Below are 14,368 nucleotides of genomic sequence, written 5' to 3'. Positions count from 1 at the left end.
GCCGGATGGGTCCTCGCGAACGAGACTGAGAGTCCCCGCCCTTTCTTCTCCGTCGGGACACCCTGTAACACATTCTCGTCACGTCGTTGTTGCCTAGTGTGTTGTACATTACTTGCGTACGTCGAACTGTGGGATGGGTATTTTCTCAGAAAAAAAAAAAAGAAATTCGTCGTAACGGTAGGTGCCGTCTTCAGGTCGTAGATGACGGAGTCGGAAAAAGTACCGAGAGAGAGCGAGAGAGGGCGGAAAAAAGCGGAAAAAGTAATAAAACGAGCGCACACGAGAGACAGCGAGAGACCGGAGAGAAAACGGAAATATTCCATCGAGGGCAACGTAGCCGTCTCAAGCCGGATCTCGCACGATTGAATCTTATGCATTCGTCCTTGCGCATTCGTCCACAGAGGCTTATATGAAAACCGGAAACCTCCTGCAGAACGGAAGCTAATCGTGCAAATAATTTCTCTGTTGTTTTGCGCCGCAGTCCAACGCCGTCAACGGCATCGAACACACACGTAGAGGACGTCAGTTCGTCGGAACCGGCGACTCCTACCGCCTCACCACGGAAGGAGGGTAACAATAGGACGCTCACGAAGAAGCAACAACGAGAGCTGGCACCATGTAAGGTACTCCTTGAACAGTTGGAGCAGCAGGATGAGGCCTGGCCGTTCCTCCTGCCGGTGAACACCAAACAGTTCCCGACCTACAAGAAAATCATAAAAACCCCCATGGATCTCAGTACGATTAAGAAGAAGTTGCAGGACTCCGCGTAAGTTGCCAAACAACAACAACGCGCTGACTGCGGGTTAGTTAAGCCGAGCGCGCGAAACCCTCAAAGCAAGCCTTTAAGTAACGACCTGCTGCCCTTCCCTCTTCGAAGATCCTCCCGAAGGCTCCCCCTCCCCCCCAGCGAAACTTTCGACCGCATTCACCCGCTACTCACGCGCGCACACATACACGTACACACATAGACCGCAAATCGCGCGAAAAAAGAAAGATAAAAAGTAAGAAATCCACTGTAAAAAAAAAACCACCGTGAAAATCGCGCCGACCGACTACTGTGTCTCCGGCCGGGAGGAGCCCCGCCCAACGTTTTTTCACAACGAGTGCTTCTCGATCGCAGGTACAAGTCTCGCGATGAGTTTTGCGCCGATGTCAGGCAGATGTTCATCAACTGCGAGGTATTCAACGAGGACGACAGTCCTGTGGGCAAGGCCGGCCACGGGATGCGCAGTTTCTTCGAAATGCGCTGGACCGAGATCACCGGCGCGCCGCCGCCCCCGCACCCGCAAACGCATAGCTGAGGCTCGGTACGTTCGCGCAACAACACCTGCAACAGCTTCGCCCATTTCTACTACTAGGATATACCCGTACACACACACAACACACACACGCGTCAACGATCAACAACACGTCGTCGACGTTCGTCGTGAGATAGAGAGAGAGAGAGAGAGAGAAAGCGAGCGAGAAAGTGAGAGAAAGAGAGTGAGAAAGTGAGAGAGAGAAAGAGAGCAAGAAAACAAGAATGAGAGGGAGAGGTAGAGAAAGAAAGAGAGAGAGAGAGAGGGACACACGATGCGTGATTCCCTTCTATCCACTTCCGAGCATTAGTCGGTCTCGTTCTAGCGGCCGATCGAACATTTTCCGTTCGTTGTAACAATAATAATAATAATAATAATAATAATAATAATAATAATATTATTAATACTAATAATAATCGCTGAATGCGCTCGCCCGTTCGTATCGTTCGTTATAATCGCCGTGATATCCCGCGAGGCTACACGCCCTCCCTCCTGCGCTCGAGGGCCGCGCGTACTTTAATCCCCCCCCCCNCTTTAACCCCCCCCCCCCCGTGTTTAACCACCGACACGGCGGCGGCGCCGCTGTCGAATCTTGTCGTTGTATAAAGTAATCATACCGCGCGGAACCGTTCTCCCTCAGTCCGCCGTCGTGTTTGTATAATCTCGGCTCGGCTTCGGTATGACGAGACTTAAACCGGCGACGCGGTTGCGAGAAACTTCGATCGCAGAGAGAGAGAGAGAGAGAGAAAGAGAGAGAGATATATCCTCCTTATCCCGTGATTCTCCCTGAGGTCTTCTGCTCGGCATCAGACGAGAAGTCATCGTCGTTCTGCGATTCATCCTGCGCGACACCCGGGAGTGCGGAGCGACACGATGACGAGAATGGTCATTGTACTTATATCGAGTAAACGATTGCCTAAGAGCGAATAAGTGTGTAATTTGCGATTGTATTATATACGGGCTTAATATTACCAACGCGTCGGTGAGAGAGAGAGAGAGAGAGAGAGATATTTTGCAAAGTAATTAATGTGAGAAAGAGAGTGACAGCGAGAAAGAGAGTAGTTATACATACATATATATACGCGTACTGACACACACACACACACACACACACACACACACACACACACACACACCTCGCCTACGAATGAGCACGATAAGGATATTATTCGCCGTGTAGAGAGTAGAGTAGTAGAAACAGAAAAGCGAACGAAGTGAAAACGTTTGAGTTGACGACGACGACGAAATCTCAACGCCGTTTCGCTGGGCCATCTCCTTGGTTGCGATATTCTTTCGCCTTTGGTATTGCGTTAACTCGCACGAGCGCAAAGGAGAAGAGGACAGAGAGAGAGAGAGAGAGACGCACGAAGTAGGAAAGCTCGAGAAAAGATGGCGAAGAGGAAGAGAGGCGGTATTCGCGTCAGTATTTCGGAACAAGGATATACGTCTTTGCCGTGACTGTTAATTGATATATAATTCTCAAATCTAGTAAATTAATATAATTAGACGTAGACGCGATCGCGTCTGTGGAGATAAGAATTACGCGGTTTGTTTTGACGGGCTCGACGATCATCGCACGTGTTACTCTTGCATTGAGAAGAGAAACGCTCGTTCTCGCTCGCGGAATAGAGAAAGAGATAACGAGGATTATTTCGAAATTATTTGTCAGTTTAATTTTCAAATATCGCGATGCGAATAGAAAAGAGAGAGAGAGAAAGGGAGAGGTAATGTCGTTTCCAATAGTGATACGTCGTGCGTGCAAAAATCCAGAAACATCCACTGCCGTTCAAACCCGAACACAAGGAGTCGTAGCGTAGCACGTCCAGGTCGTACGCGTGTATTACGAAAGATTGCTAATTAATTCGGCACGCGTGTTATTCGTTACTCGCGAGAAAGGGCAAGAGAAGAGAAAAAGAGAGCGACAAATGTAGATGTTTTTCGGCCTCCTGTTTTTCGTTTGTCGAGTATTGCGAAGGTCCCGCGTTGACACATACACACACACACACACACACACACACAGAGAGAGAGAGAGAGGCACGCGAAATTAGACGTCAGGGGAGACGTTGGAGAAAATTATCGTTTAATCGTCAGTAATTAGCGCGTCCGAGAATCAGAGATCGGTCGGTTTAGCGTAAGGAAAAAGGGAGAAAAGCAAGTTATCATTTGTGGGCACAAAACGGCGGTAAAACGAGAAGCGGCATTGAGTCGAGCGCGCCTCTCGAAGGAAACGAATCGTCCCGGAGAGAGCAAAAATGCGAAAACGAGACAGTGGGTAGGTGGCTTTGGTTTTGATTCAGGTATCCGATGAAAAAAAACGCTGTGTATGTTTCTTCTGTGTCGCGGTACGTGCTGATTGTTACGATTGTGTAAGGTGTGTCTTGTTCGCCAACTTCGACAAATACCTTGCGGCGGATTCCCTGCAAATAAGGGGAATCTCTTCAAGAACGAGACGACGATAATAGTGATGATAAGGATGACGACGACGACGACGACGATTTAATTGTCTTTTTGAGTCGGTCTTTTTTGAAACGTGTTGTTGTCGTCGTCGTTGCTGTTGCTGCATTGCCGAAAGATAAAAGAGAGCTATGAGAGCGCGTTGCGCTCTTCGGAGAGAGAGAGAGAGAGAGAGAGAGAGAGAGAGAGAGAGAGATTAAGTATCGGATTAGTAGTGAGTTTCTCCGATTGTAATTCAAGTCGCGCGGTACCTTCGTAGAGTAAAAGAGTGCTGCGACCTTTGCGCGAGACGACGATGACGATGTAACGATAGCGTTCACGCTGCATCTTGTTTTGTATGTAATTGATGTACATTATTGCTCGTAATAGCGTATAGTCGGTAATAACGCGAGAGAAGGGAGAGCTGGATATAGGGAGAGGGAGAGAGAGAGAGAGAGAGAAAGGAAGGAGGAAAGTGAGAACAAGAGATGCGAGTAAAAGAGAGAAAAACAGCAGATGACGACGAAGGAGAGAAAAAAGAGAGGCGTTCAGTCGTAGTGTGACGTGCTACTAAATGATTATGGTTTAAAGAAATAAGAAAAATGAAAAAAACATTCGTAGTGTGTAAAAGTATTAGTAGCTAGAGTATAAACGCCAATGGTTAGGGGAAGGAGTGGCTAGGTGGGAGGGGTAGAGGGGGAGGGAAGCGAGTATGAAGAGCGAGAAGTAATAATCCTGCAGGATGCGACTGAAAACACAATCGGCGACGATATTTTCGCGTCGTCGCGAGGTAAATTTTTTAGGGAACGCGCGGAACAGCCGGTAAGATCGTTGATGAGACTTACGCAGAGAATTCGCGAGTGAAAGGTTCCTGGCGAGAGATTATGCATTTTTCTTTATTTTATCCGTGTTATTTTTTTAATTGATTGCCGGCAAAAGGTTCCGTTGCTTTTGCGCGTCGAAGGTGTGTATAAAGTATCGTTACCTTGCGATTTTTTAAATCTACAGATATATAATTTTAGATGAAACGCGACGGTCCGCGTCTATACGCTATGTACTATGTGTATATAGTATAAAATCTTTATCGGAGTTTTTTTGTGTTTTTTTTCTTTTCTATTGGATCGCATTGTCGTTCGAGCGAGCTGTCGTTAGAGCAAGTTATTAGCTGTTACTCGGACGTTTAATTTCGCGGGTGTCGCGAATCCGTTCTCCTTTTCCTTCCTTTCTTCGTTTCTTTCTTGTTTGTAGAATAGAAAGGAAAAGAGAGAGAGCGAAAGCGCATATATATATATATATATATTGTATATAAAATATATATATATATATATATATATATTGTAGGGCATTTTGTCGATCTTACCGATTGTTCTCGGAGAAACACGCCGCCGTGTGCCGCTTCGTTCGTGCACGTCTCGCACCGTCATACAGTAGCCGATGCGTTAGACATCTCATACATTCAAACGACAAACTGACAACAAAAACAAGTAATTTTTTAAAATTCAATTATTATTTAAATAGTACAGTTACACTGTTAGTACGAATAANTATATATATATATATATATGTAGTATATATATGATAATGAGAGACAATGGTAAAATAGTAATAATAAACTGATATTGATTAATGGAACGGATAAAGAGAAATAAAGGAAGTGCATGGAAGGAGAGGAAGCGAGTGAGAGTAAAAGGAAGAAAAAGAAAGAGAGAGAGAGAGAGAGAAAGGAAAACAAGCATGCGTGCGTGTGAATGCAAGTGTGAGATCGAAAAAGCGAGCGAAAGAGAGAGAGAGAGAAAGATTTAAGTTAGATTGTTTGTCTATAGTATATACGAAGGCGTACTTTAGGTAGCCTCGATGCTATTTAAACAAACTTAATTAATGTATTACAAATGAATTAATAAAGTGTAAGCGAAGCGTGTATCTGTATAGTGGGTTTTTTTTCTTTCTCTGGCTATATATATATAATTATTATAATTAAAAATTATTATTTATAACTATTATATATAACTATTATAATTAAGAACTATAAATTTCTTAACTGTAAATTCTTAACGAGCGGCTGAGAAGAATCATTTGAGATTTTACAAGGGAACATTTAGAAACATCCTTCACACCGATCTTAATGGATTTTGAATGTGTTGTAGAACAGGTAAAAGTTGGATCTCGGTCGGAACACGTTGTGCAACTGCGGGATGTACCACTTTCTCGCTTATCGTGATTGCTGCTGAGAGTAGAAGCACGTGGCGCGCCAACGTTATTACTGCCTTCCACATGACTCCCCTCCACTGTCCAAAACGTTGCAGGGTCTTCACGCCGCCGACGGGCGCGCAATTTAAAAAGGCCGTTTATATTTGATCCATCCTCGTATGTATTCTTAGAGATCATTTTTATTTAAATTAACTTTTGATTATTTATGAAATGTATAAATAATTTAAAAGAAAAAGGAATGATTCATATAATTTAACTTTCAAAATATCAGACTTACTAATTAATAAGATCTTATATATAAATATAATTGAATTAATATAGTTGGACGTTAAATTTACTCTTTGATAAATTACAAAAAGAGGAGTAAATAAGGTGGAAACTGAATCGAATTTTATTTAGTTTTCACTTAGGCTTATCGATAAGGTCCGATAAGGAGGATCCAATCGCAGAGAACCGCGTCCGGTGGAATTCAAAACTTTCGCGCGGTCGATCGATTTTCTGACATAAACGACTTGACATCGATTCACCGGTCGAATACTCCCCACTCCCCGGCGGCCCCGGACGTGCGCATATGTGGTGCATACATACATATAAACTACTATATAGCCAGCCGTCCTACACTGCCTATAAGAGGAAGCCACCTCAGAAGCGGACAGATGATGTGTAGTGCGCAGACGCGGCGGTCAGATGATGATACATATATATACACATGTACATATGTGCACACAAATGCATTTTATTTCTCTATTGGCAGAACGTCAATCTGACGCATGCGTGTTACGTTCGCAATACACTCAGAAAGAGAGGAAAATATATATTCCCGCACGGTAGTTCCGAGACAGGCTCTCTCACTCTGGCTGTATAGTAGTATTACATATATGGTTGCATAGTGCGCGACTGACGGCAGTACGGACGGTGTGCGCGCGTGGTGTTGTCGGTTTTAATCAGGTTCAAGGCGCCTGGAGGTTCTCGGCTCCCCGCGTCAAATCATCACTCACGTTCGCTTACGCACAGGTGCCTCGATCATCATCATGAGATGCGGTCCCTCGGCTTCTTTCGTAGGTCAACCACCAGTAAGTACAATGACAATTCGATACGTTCGATACGTTTCCCCTCTCAGCGCGTTTTATCCTCGTGTGGTTACCGGTAGGTATATTCTTGATCTGCTTGCACACGTTTGTCAATAAAAAGCTCGTCGATAAAGAAGGATCAATACTAGGCGTTCGTGAGGAGCAAATGGAAATTAGAAGCGGTACGTCGTGCATAGTGGATCCCGCTCGTTCTCTCATTTGCGTCGTTGTTCCCCCTTCGAATTATGTTTGTTTCGATAAGAGCGGCAAAATAACATCGGGGAATGATACAACGAATCTAACGTCACACACTCGGTTTGTTGACACAACGAATCCTAACGTTAGACTCGGTTTGTTAGGTAATCTGTGCGCTGGTGCGCCAGCGATGACGACATTGACATAACCTACCTTGGTAGAAATGACCATTCGAGCGGAGAAGCACATTTATAAAGATACACAAATTTGAAAAGTGTCATGTATTATGTAACACGTGGCAAAGAATCGTGATCTATGAAAAAGTGACGCCGTTCGGGGAGCGCGCTATCAGCGTTGAAGCGCCGTCCCATCGCTTTATCGCTCATTAAACATATATCAAAAGTAGGAAAACCGAAGCATAGTTTCTCAAACGTACCTGCGATGTCGCGCGAAGAAAAAGCGACCTTGAGATCTCCGTATTGAGAAATGCCCCGTTAGAATTCTAACGCTCGTCTCGCTGGCGAGAATCGTGTTGATTTTCCATTGATGGAAATTTCCTTTGGTGAGAGATACGGGCAAAGATTATCTCTTCCTTAAATAAGATGTGAGAAATAGGAAGTCTAAATATATCGGAGGAAATATTCTATCTTTTCTATTATGCAGGTAAAAAAACGAGATATAAATATTATTCGTCCGATAAGGGAAATTTGACGCACGAAATGCGTTTTCCTCATCCGTCGTTTCGCCGGGTTCTTACACGTGGGGAACGATGAAAAGCGCAGCGTCAGCACACAATTCCTGTGACATTCTTATCAAGCATCCCATTGTGTATTTCTTTACTGAAAAACCGGCCACGATTGTTTGGCGTCGGTTGTTATCGCGCTGGCACGCGTAACTGCGTTCTCAACATGCAGCATTGAGCTGCGATCTTCGCGGTTATTTTCGTCCCGCATCATTAAGTAATCTCTTATCATTCAAGAATACAGCAGAAACAGCACAAGCTCAAGGCTATTAAAACAACCTTTTATCAAATTCCTTGCAAACGCATATCTCACGCACGATACTTTAATCAGAGATAAAGCCCGCAAAAATATATTCAAAGAACATACAGGGTGTTCCAGGACTATCGTACGATATTTTAACGGAGAATTTTCGAGCATAATCGAAATGGAGGCAACGATACTTAGCAATTTAAAAGTCAGTGAAAAACAAATGAAAACGTTGTTTTGCAATCTAAAATCCAAGAAAAGCCGAATGAATAATAAAATTCTATTTTTTAGCTAATTTTAAGTAAAGTATATTTGGATAAAATTGCAACCAAAAACGCTTGATATAATAGCCAAAAGCGCTTAATATAAAGATATAATAGATAAAATATAGAATATAGAAAATATAGAAATATAGAAAATATAGAAATATAGATAAAATATAGAAAAAATATTAGATAAAAGATATACTATTAAAAAAATTGGAAAGATGTAATAAACGATGATCTTCCTCAACAATGTTTGTATTGGGATTTTCGCGACCCCAAGAATTCTGAAATATTAAATTAAATATTATAAGGATGTTATAGCTATTAGGTATTGTACGCAATTATTTTGAGACATTATGTATTATATGCTTCGTATATTACATGTTATATATTATACGTATGTATAATTTCCATTCCTAAACACATACACATACACACGCGAGAAGGTCAAATTACCATAAAATTAATGAAATCACAGGAATTTTGTGTGTCGAGTTGAAATCGATTCTTCGAAGATCGAGGAAGGATTATTGATACGCGGCAGGTTAATCCGAGGACTGATGGTATCATCGAATTTCTTCTTTTTCAGACACTGTGCAACTTTTGCAGTTACATTCCGCGACTGTGCATAAGGGCCCGCACGTTTTCATCCGAAATGCGTCAAGTTTCGTACCTAGGAAGGTTCTCATCGTGACGAAACTGTCGCGATACCATTTCGAGAAAGTACGGGAGCCTAAGCTCAATAAGAATCAGTTGAGACTGAAGCTGCTGGAAAGGGGCTATGATTACAATACTATGATTGCGAGCCACACAGCTACCAAGGCCGTGGAAGATCAAGTGACCGAGACCTTGGAACAGATGAATGTGGAATATAAGATAGTCAATAGGTAGATAAGAAGGGTGAGGGAGAGGGGGGGAGTTAAGGAAGGATGTATTGCCCATTAGTGCCATATTTTCAGTAACGTATCAAGGGAAATATCATCACTCTTAAATCTAGTATTTATTTAGCAGAATTACGTCCCTATATATTTATTTCACTATCTAAATAATAAATATTAATTTTGAACGAAGGCAGACGTACATACATAATATTATAAATACGAAAATATCCTTATTTTTTATTTTTCCTATCAATGCTATATTTATGCATAAATTGATCTAATAGAGGTATGCAGATAATAAAAAAAGGTATATAAGTGTTTAAATATGTGTTAAATGTGTGTATATTGTACTTTCAAAACATAACGGCCAATAATTCTGAAGTTTGTGTATAATGTCTGCATATTAATCTTTAATATCATAGTAGTTTTTCATCAAAATCTTATTTTTATTTAGTTCCGAAGATATGAAAAATAGAAATTAAAAATAGTATGTTAATCTCTCAAAGGACACGTATAAAAAGTGTTAACTTTAGTCGTAAATATCTCAGCCCTCGAGTGGTCAATATTTTTCTAATTTAACGAGCAATGAATTAGATGATACTTCAATGTATACGCTATATAAGTTTTATCGAACTCTTATCAAACTCGATTCACCTTACAACCTTTTTTAAAGTGGAATAACTTTTAAGCCAGACTCTCAATTACTGTCAGACTTTCGGTGTCGCTTTTAAATACATTGCAGATCAATTTGCAACGTTTTCATAATTTTTTAATTATTTTGAATTATGGGTGATACATTCTTAAAAGGGCGTCCTTCGACGTTCCGTAATCTGGTAGAAGATTAGTGCGTTCGTCGTGAAATGATGGTATTTTGCGATTTTCAGGACCAATCTGGACCAATCGTTGTTCACATGGGCAGACTTGATACTGCCGATTGGTGGCGACGGAACGTTCCTTTTGGCTTCGAACTTGATATTTAACAACAAGAAACCCATAATGGGCATCAATTCGTATCCCGAGAAGTCGGAAGGCTACCTCATGTTGTCGGCAAGATATACAAGAAACATACCGGAAATTTTCAAGATGTTAAAGGCGGGACATTACAATACGCTCATGCGACGGCGGATTCGCATTACTTTGTTGGGGAAGGAGATCTGGGCGAACCCATTTCACCTGCACGAGAAAGGGCGCATCGTCGGTACCGATAGGTACACATCGTATATGACATTCCTCGCGTTTTTCACATACACAATTATAAACTAATTCTCTACACAATTTTTTATTATTTAATATTTGTTACATTTATTCATAAAACGAATAAATGGGGTTGACGATGAATATTCATTGAACGAGTAAATATGATTAACGGTAAATATTCATAAGATGGGGAAATGCATTCGTTGTACTTAATATTCATTGCAGAATCCCCATAGAGCAGGAAAGCCACGAACACAACGAATTACCGCGAGAAAGACGTCTGCCGTGGTTAGCGCTCAATGAAGTGAGTTTAATAATGCTCATCGATGCACAAGCGTATCTCGAATAAGACGAATAAGACGATTTGCTCCCTTACGTATCTCAGGTCTACTTTTCGTTGCTAGGTTTTCATGGGTGAAACACTGTCGGCAAGGACGAGCTCTCTGCTCGTGAAGTTGGATGAAGAAGAGAAGTATCACAAGGTGAGAGGCTCCGGATTGTGCGTGAGCACCGGCACAGGCTCGACATCTTGGTACAGATCCATGCATAGCCTGAGCCACCAAACCGTGCGGGAGATACTGGAGCTCGTAGACACCCAGCGACAATTCAGCAGCGATGAAGTTGACAAGATCTGTACGATCTTCAACAGCGGTCTACGATTTGACGCCGGTTAGTACACGTTTATACTAGAGTCTTTTGAGTAAAAGCCTGAAAATCGCCGACTTTTTAGTAGAAAATGGCATTTGGTTTGTCACCAGAATGTCTCTATCTATGAAAGATATTAATATCGAGTTCAAGTATATATATAATACTATTTATAAGAATAAGTTTTTTCATTTCTTAAAAAGTGATTTTTTCTATTTTTATTATTCGCATCTTCTATCGTGGAATAATGTTTAGTTAAAAATAGAGTTTTTTTATTTGACAGTCCTCACTCTTTTGCCGTTTTTAATCAAATAAAGAACTAGACCGATCAATAAGAAGTCAGAGATCTTCAGACTTTTATTTGAAGGACTATACTATTACATATGTACAGTGTTCCAGACAAATTTCGTGAGGGCGTAGAACAGATGAAGATGAACAAAAAAGTCCTTTACCATTTTGCAAATAACACGCAAATTTTTGAGTTATTAATTAAAGAAACCTCTATACATAACTATTTTTAATAATTAATAACTCGAAATTTTGTGTGTTGTTCGTAAAATATAGAGGACTTTTTTATTTACTTAATCTAAAAGAAACCTTAAAATAATTTATTGCATTTTGCAAATGCATCAATGCACTAACGTGCAATGATTAACATCAATTATCGATTGCTCTCATATTATCGTGTAGAGAAGTATTAAGGTGATGTTATCGAAAGGTGAATACAAAAATGAAGTCGATGATCTTCATTCAACCTTTATTCGAACGCCTCCACCAAATTGATAAAATCAGCAAATAGATCCTTTTAAACCTTCCAACTTTTATATGAAATATTTTTTTTAATGCACTGTTCAACAAATATTTGCGGTCGTTATTTAAAATAGGATACCCTGTATATTTACACGTTTTCCCTCATACATTAGGCATATAAGATAAAAAAAAAGATAAATGTATCGTTCTCTGTTGCAGAGGATCTAAAACTGTGTTATTCTATAAGAGATATGATAGTGACAAATTCAGTGCCTGTGCCAAAGCTTATGCATCCTCGAGGTTTCTGCGCGAAGATCACCGTGAGATCCCAATGTAACGACGCGGCCCTGGTTATCGACGGTGGTATAGCGGTCCCCTTCGTTTACGGTACCGTCGCGAAAGTGGAGATCTTTCCTGAGGACTCGTTGCAAACCATTACGCTTTCCGACTGAATAAACTGCAGGCGGCTTTTAGGAAAGGTGTTTTTACAGTAGCTGTGATTACGCAAAGAAAGAGCAAACTGTTAATCGCGTTCACCACGCAGAAGTACCATTCCCGTACTAATTAAAAAAAATTATCCGATGATCCGAAATTTCACGACAAGAACTTTTTTTTTAATACATTCGTATTAAGGTATAAAAGACCAAAGTTTTAACAACGTTTTAAATCAAGTTTTTTTTTAATAACGCCAATGGAAGATGTGTATAAGGACGAAAAGAAACAAAAATTAGAATTAATGATTACGTTATATTCATCCTAGATTTCAATAATGTAAAGATAAGTACAAGAGCGTGATCTACTTAATTTAAAGGTGGGAAACTTTGCTTTGCCGTCATGATCTCGCATCTGAAAAGGATCAACATAACATTTGATATATTGCGCGACATTAATGTAAGATACATAATATGTAATTTTATTTTATATTTTTATCTCACATACCAAATGAAAATGTACATTAGGTTTCAAAAACGACTCGAACCTTTATTGATGCAGTTGAAGGCATAGCCAATGGTCCGATGAAAGAACTTCCGGGAATTGGTAAAAAAAAAGTTCTTTCATTATATTATAAACTGTGTCCTAAGCTGCATAAAAAAGTTCAAGTTATATCGAAATCAAGTATACACGTTGACCGGATGACCCAAGATATTGTGAGATTATTAATTATCCCATGGTAGCGAATATGCGGGTCATTAATCAAGCCGTCGTTGGAATCATTTATTACACACACACACACACAAGAATTTTTTTTAATTCTCGACCTTCTGAGTTTTCGTTGACTTCATACTCGAGAAATTTTCATTCCGACTTGTCGGTGGATTTATACTACTTGATCAGATGATACATTTACGTCCGGCAGACTTGAAATAATAAATGATAAGATCGGTTAGTCTAAATATGACGGAGCACATGTCGACATTGTAAAGAAGCTAGAAATCATGAATGTACCCAGAGATTTGATCGTTATTTTACCGCGGTATTATCACTGGAAGTGAGAAGGTGGTTACACGATAAAGTCTTCGCTTTACTCTTGAAATATTCAGAAAATGATTTATTGTCCCAGCATGGTTTATAGAAGGGATATTTCCGAGAAAGAAGTATGTAATGAGATAGTCAGGTATTGTTATATTCCCTGTGGAAATATTTATATTTATTTATCTTGACATATATATTAGTTAATAATTAATATTAATAGCAAGAATTGAATAGAAAGAGTGGAAAAATTCAGCTAAAGTAGTTGATCCGTAAAGTGCCGGATTTTGAACAGCGATGTTAAGGGGTTTTTACATAAGTTTATTATTTACTGGGAAAAAATACTTTTCTATAACTTTATTTAACTATGTAAGTAATATTAGGTTGGTGCAAATGAAATGGTCGATAAAAATATAAATATTTTTCATATTTTAAACTTCTCGCTTTTGTAGTTCATCTTTCTTTTATTCAGATAGCGCTGTATGTATACCATGTGAAAAGTATATGTCGTGCACGTGAATTTATATACGTAACTTTACTTATTTACTACGATATTGTTAAAATTCGCGTTAAGTCAACATGAAAAATAAAGAAATTCGTTTCATTTATTTGTACAAGTTCAAATTCGGTTATAATACGGCTGACGCAACGCGAAATATAATATATATCACGTCCAGCAGAGAAAGTAGATATTGTGAGTGTTTGCAAATATTGTAAAATTCGTGCGTCTGATTGGTGTATACTCTTAATTTGGCTTAATCTAAGAGCATACACCAATCAGAATTTTACAATAGTTGTAAAGTTGCTTTCTTTACTGAACATAGCCATTAAATTCGGTCTACAATAGGTGCTTTAAGCTCTAAACCTTAAAAAATTGATCAATCACAGTCGAATGTGAGGAGAATAATTGACTGTTATTGGTCAATTTCTTAAATCTTAGAGCTTAAATCGTCATATACCCCGCTT

The 14,368-nt window shown here is 40.0% G+C and overlaps 2 protein-coding genes across 16 annotated transcripts in view; both read left to right on the top strand.

Moving 5' to 3' along the window:
- Nucleotides 1–1,838, top strand: part of LOC106751784 (bromodomain adjacent to zinc finger domain protein 2B-like) — a 208,516-nt gene extending 206,678 nt beyond the window's left edge. For 14 of the 15 annotated variants that reach the window (XM_014632910.1, XM_014632921.1, XM_014632922.1 and 11 more), the window contains 2 exons: nt 482–766; nt 1,121–1,838. In XM_014632910.1, the coding sequence (XP_014488396.1) occupies nt 482–766; nt 1,121–1,301 (466 nt within the window). In that variant the 3' untranslated portion in view covers nt 1,302–1,838. Of the gene's footprint in view, nt 1–194; nt 767–1,120 lie in introns of those variants that run through there. The other variant, XM_014632918.1, reaches the window with a different exon arrangement.
- A 4,793-nt stretch (nt 1,839–6,631) lies between these two features.
- Nucleotides 6,632–13,466, top strand: LOC106751786 (NAD kinase 2, mitochondrial). Its single transcript, XM_014632924.1, has 6 exons — nt 6,632–7,012; nt 9,049–9,346; nt 10,225–10,548; nt 10,763–10,841; nt 10,942–11,206; nt 12,152–13,466. The coding sequence occupies exons 1-6, from the start codon at nt 6,976–6,978 to the stop codon at nt 12,382–12,384; spliced, it is 1,236 nt and encodes a 411-aa protein (XP_014488410.1). The 5' UTR covers nt 6,632–6,975; the 3' UTR covers nt 12,385–13,466.
- The last annotated feature ends 902 nt before the right edge of the window (nt 13,467–14,368 follow it).

This window comes from Dinoponera quadriceps, unplaced genomic scaffold, assembly GCF_001313825.1.
Source record: "Dinoponera quadriceps isolate SergipeBrazil2010 unplaced genomic scaffold, ASM131382v1 scaffold179, whole genome shotgun sequence".
Taxonomy (NCBI): Eukaryota; Metazoa; Arthropoda; class Insecta; order Hymenoptera; family Formicidae; genus Dinoponera; species Dinoponera quadriceps.
Note: the sequence above shows the minus strand (reverse complement) of the source record. Positions and strands in the feature narration are given on the sequence as shown.

Excerpts from the sequence above, each read along its gene's own strand:
- LOC106751786 (XM_014632924.1), top strand. The coding sequence starts at position 6,976 with ATGCGGTCCCTCGGCTTCTTTCGTAGGTCAACCACCA. Across the intron at positions 7,013-9,048 it reads CTTTCGTAGGTCAACCACCA|ACACTGTGCAACTTTTGCAG; the intron begins GTAAGTACAATG and ends CTTCTTTTTCAG. Across the intron at positions 9,347-10,224 it reads GAATATAAGATAGTCAATAG|GACCAATCTGGACCAATCGT; the intron begins GTAGATAAGAAG and ends TGCGATTTTCAG.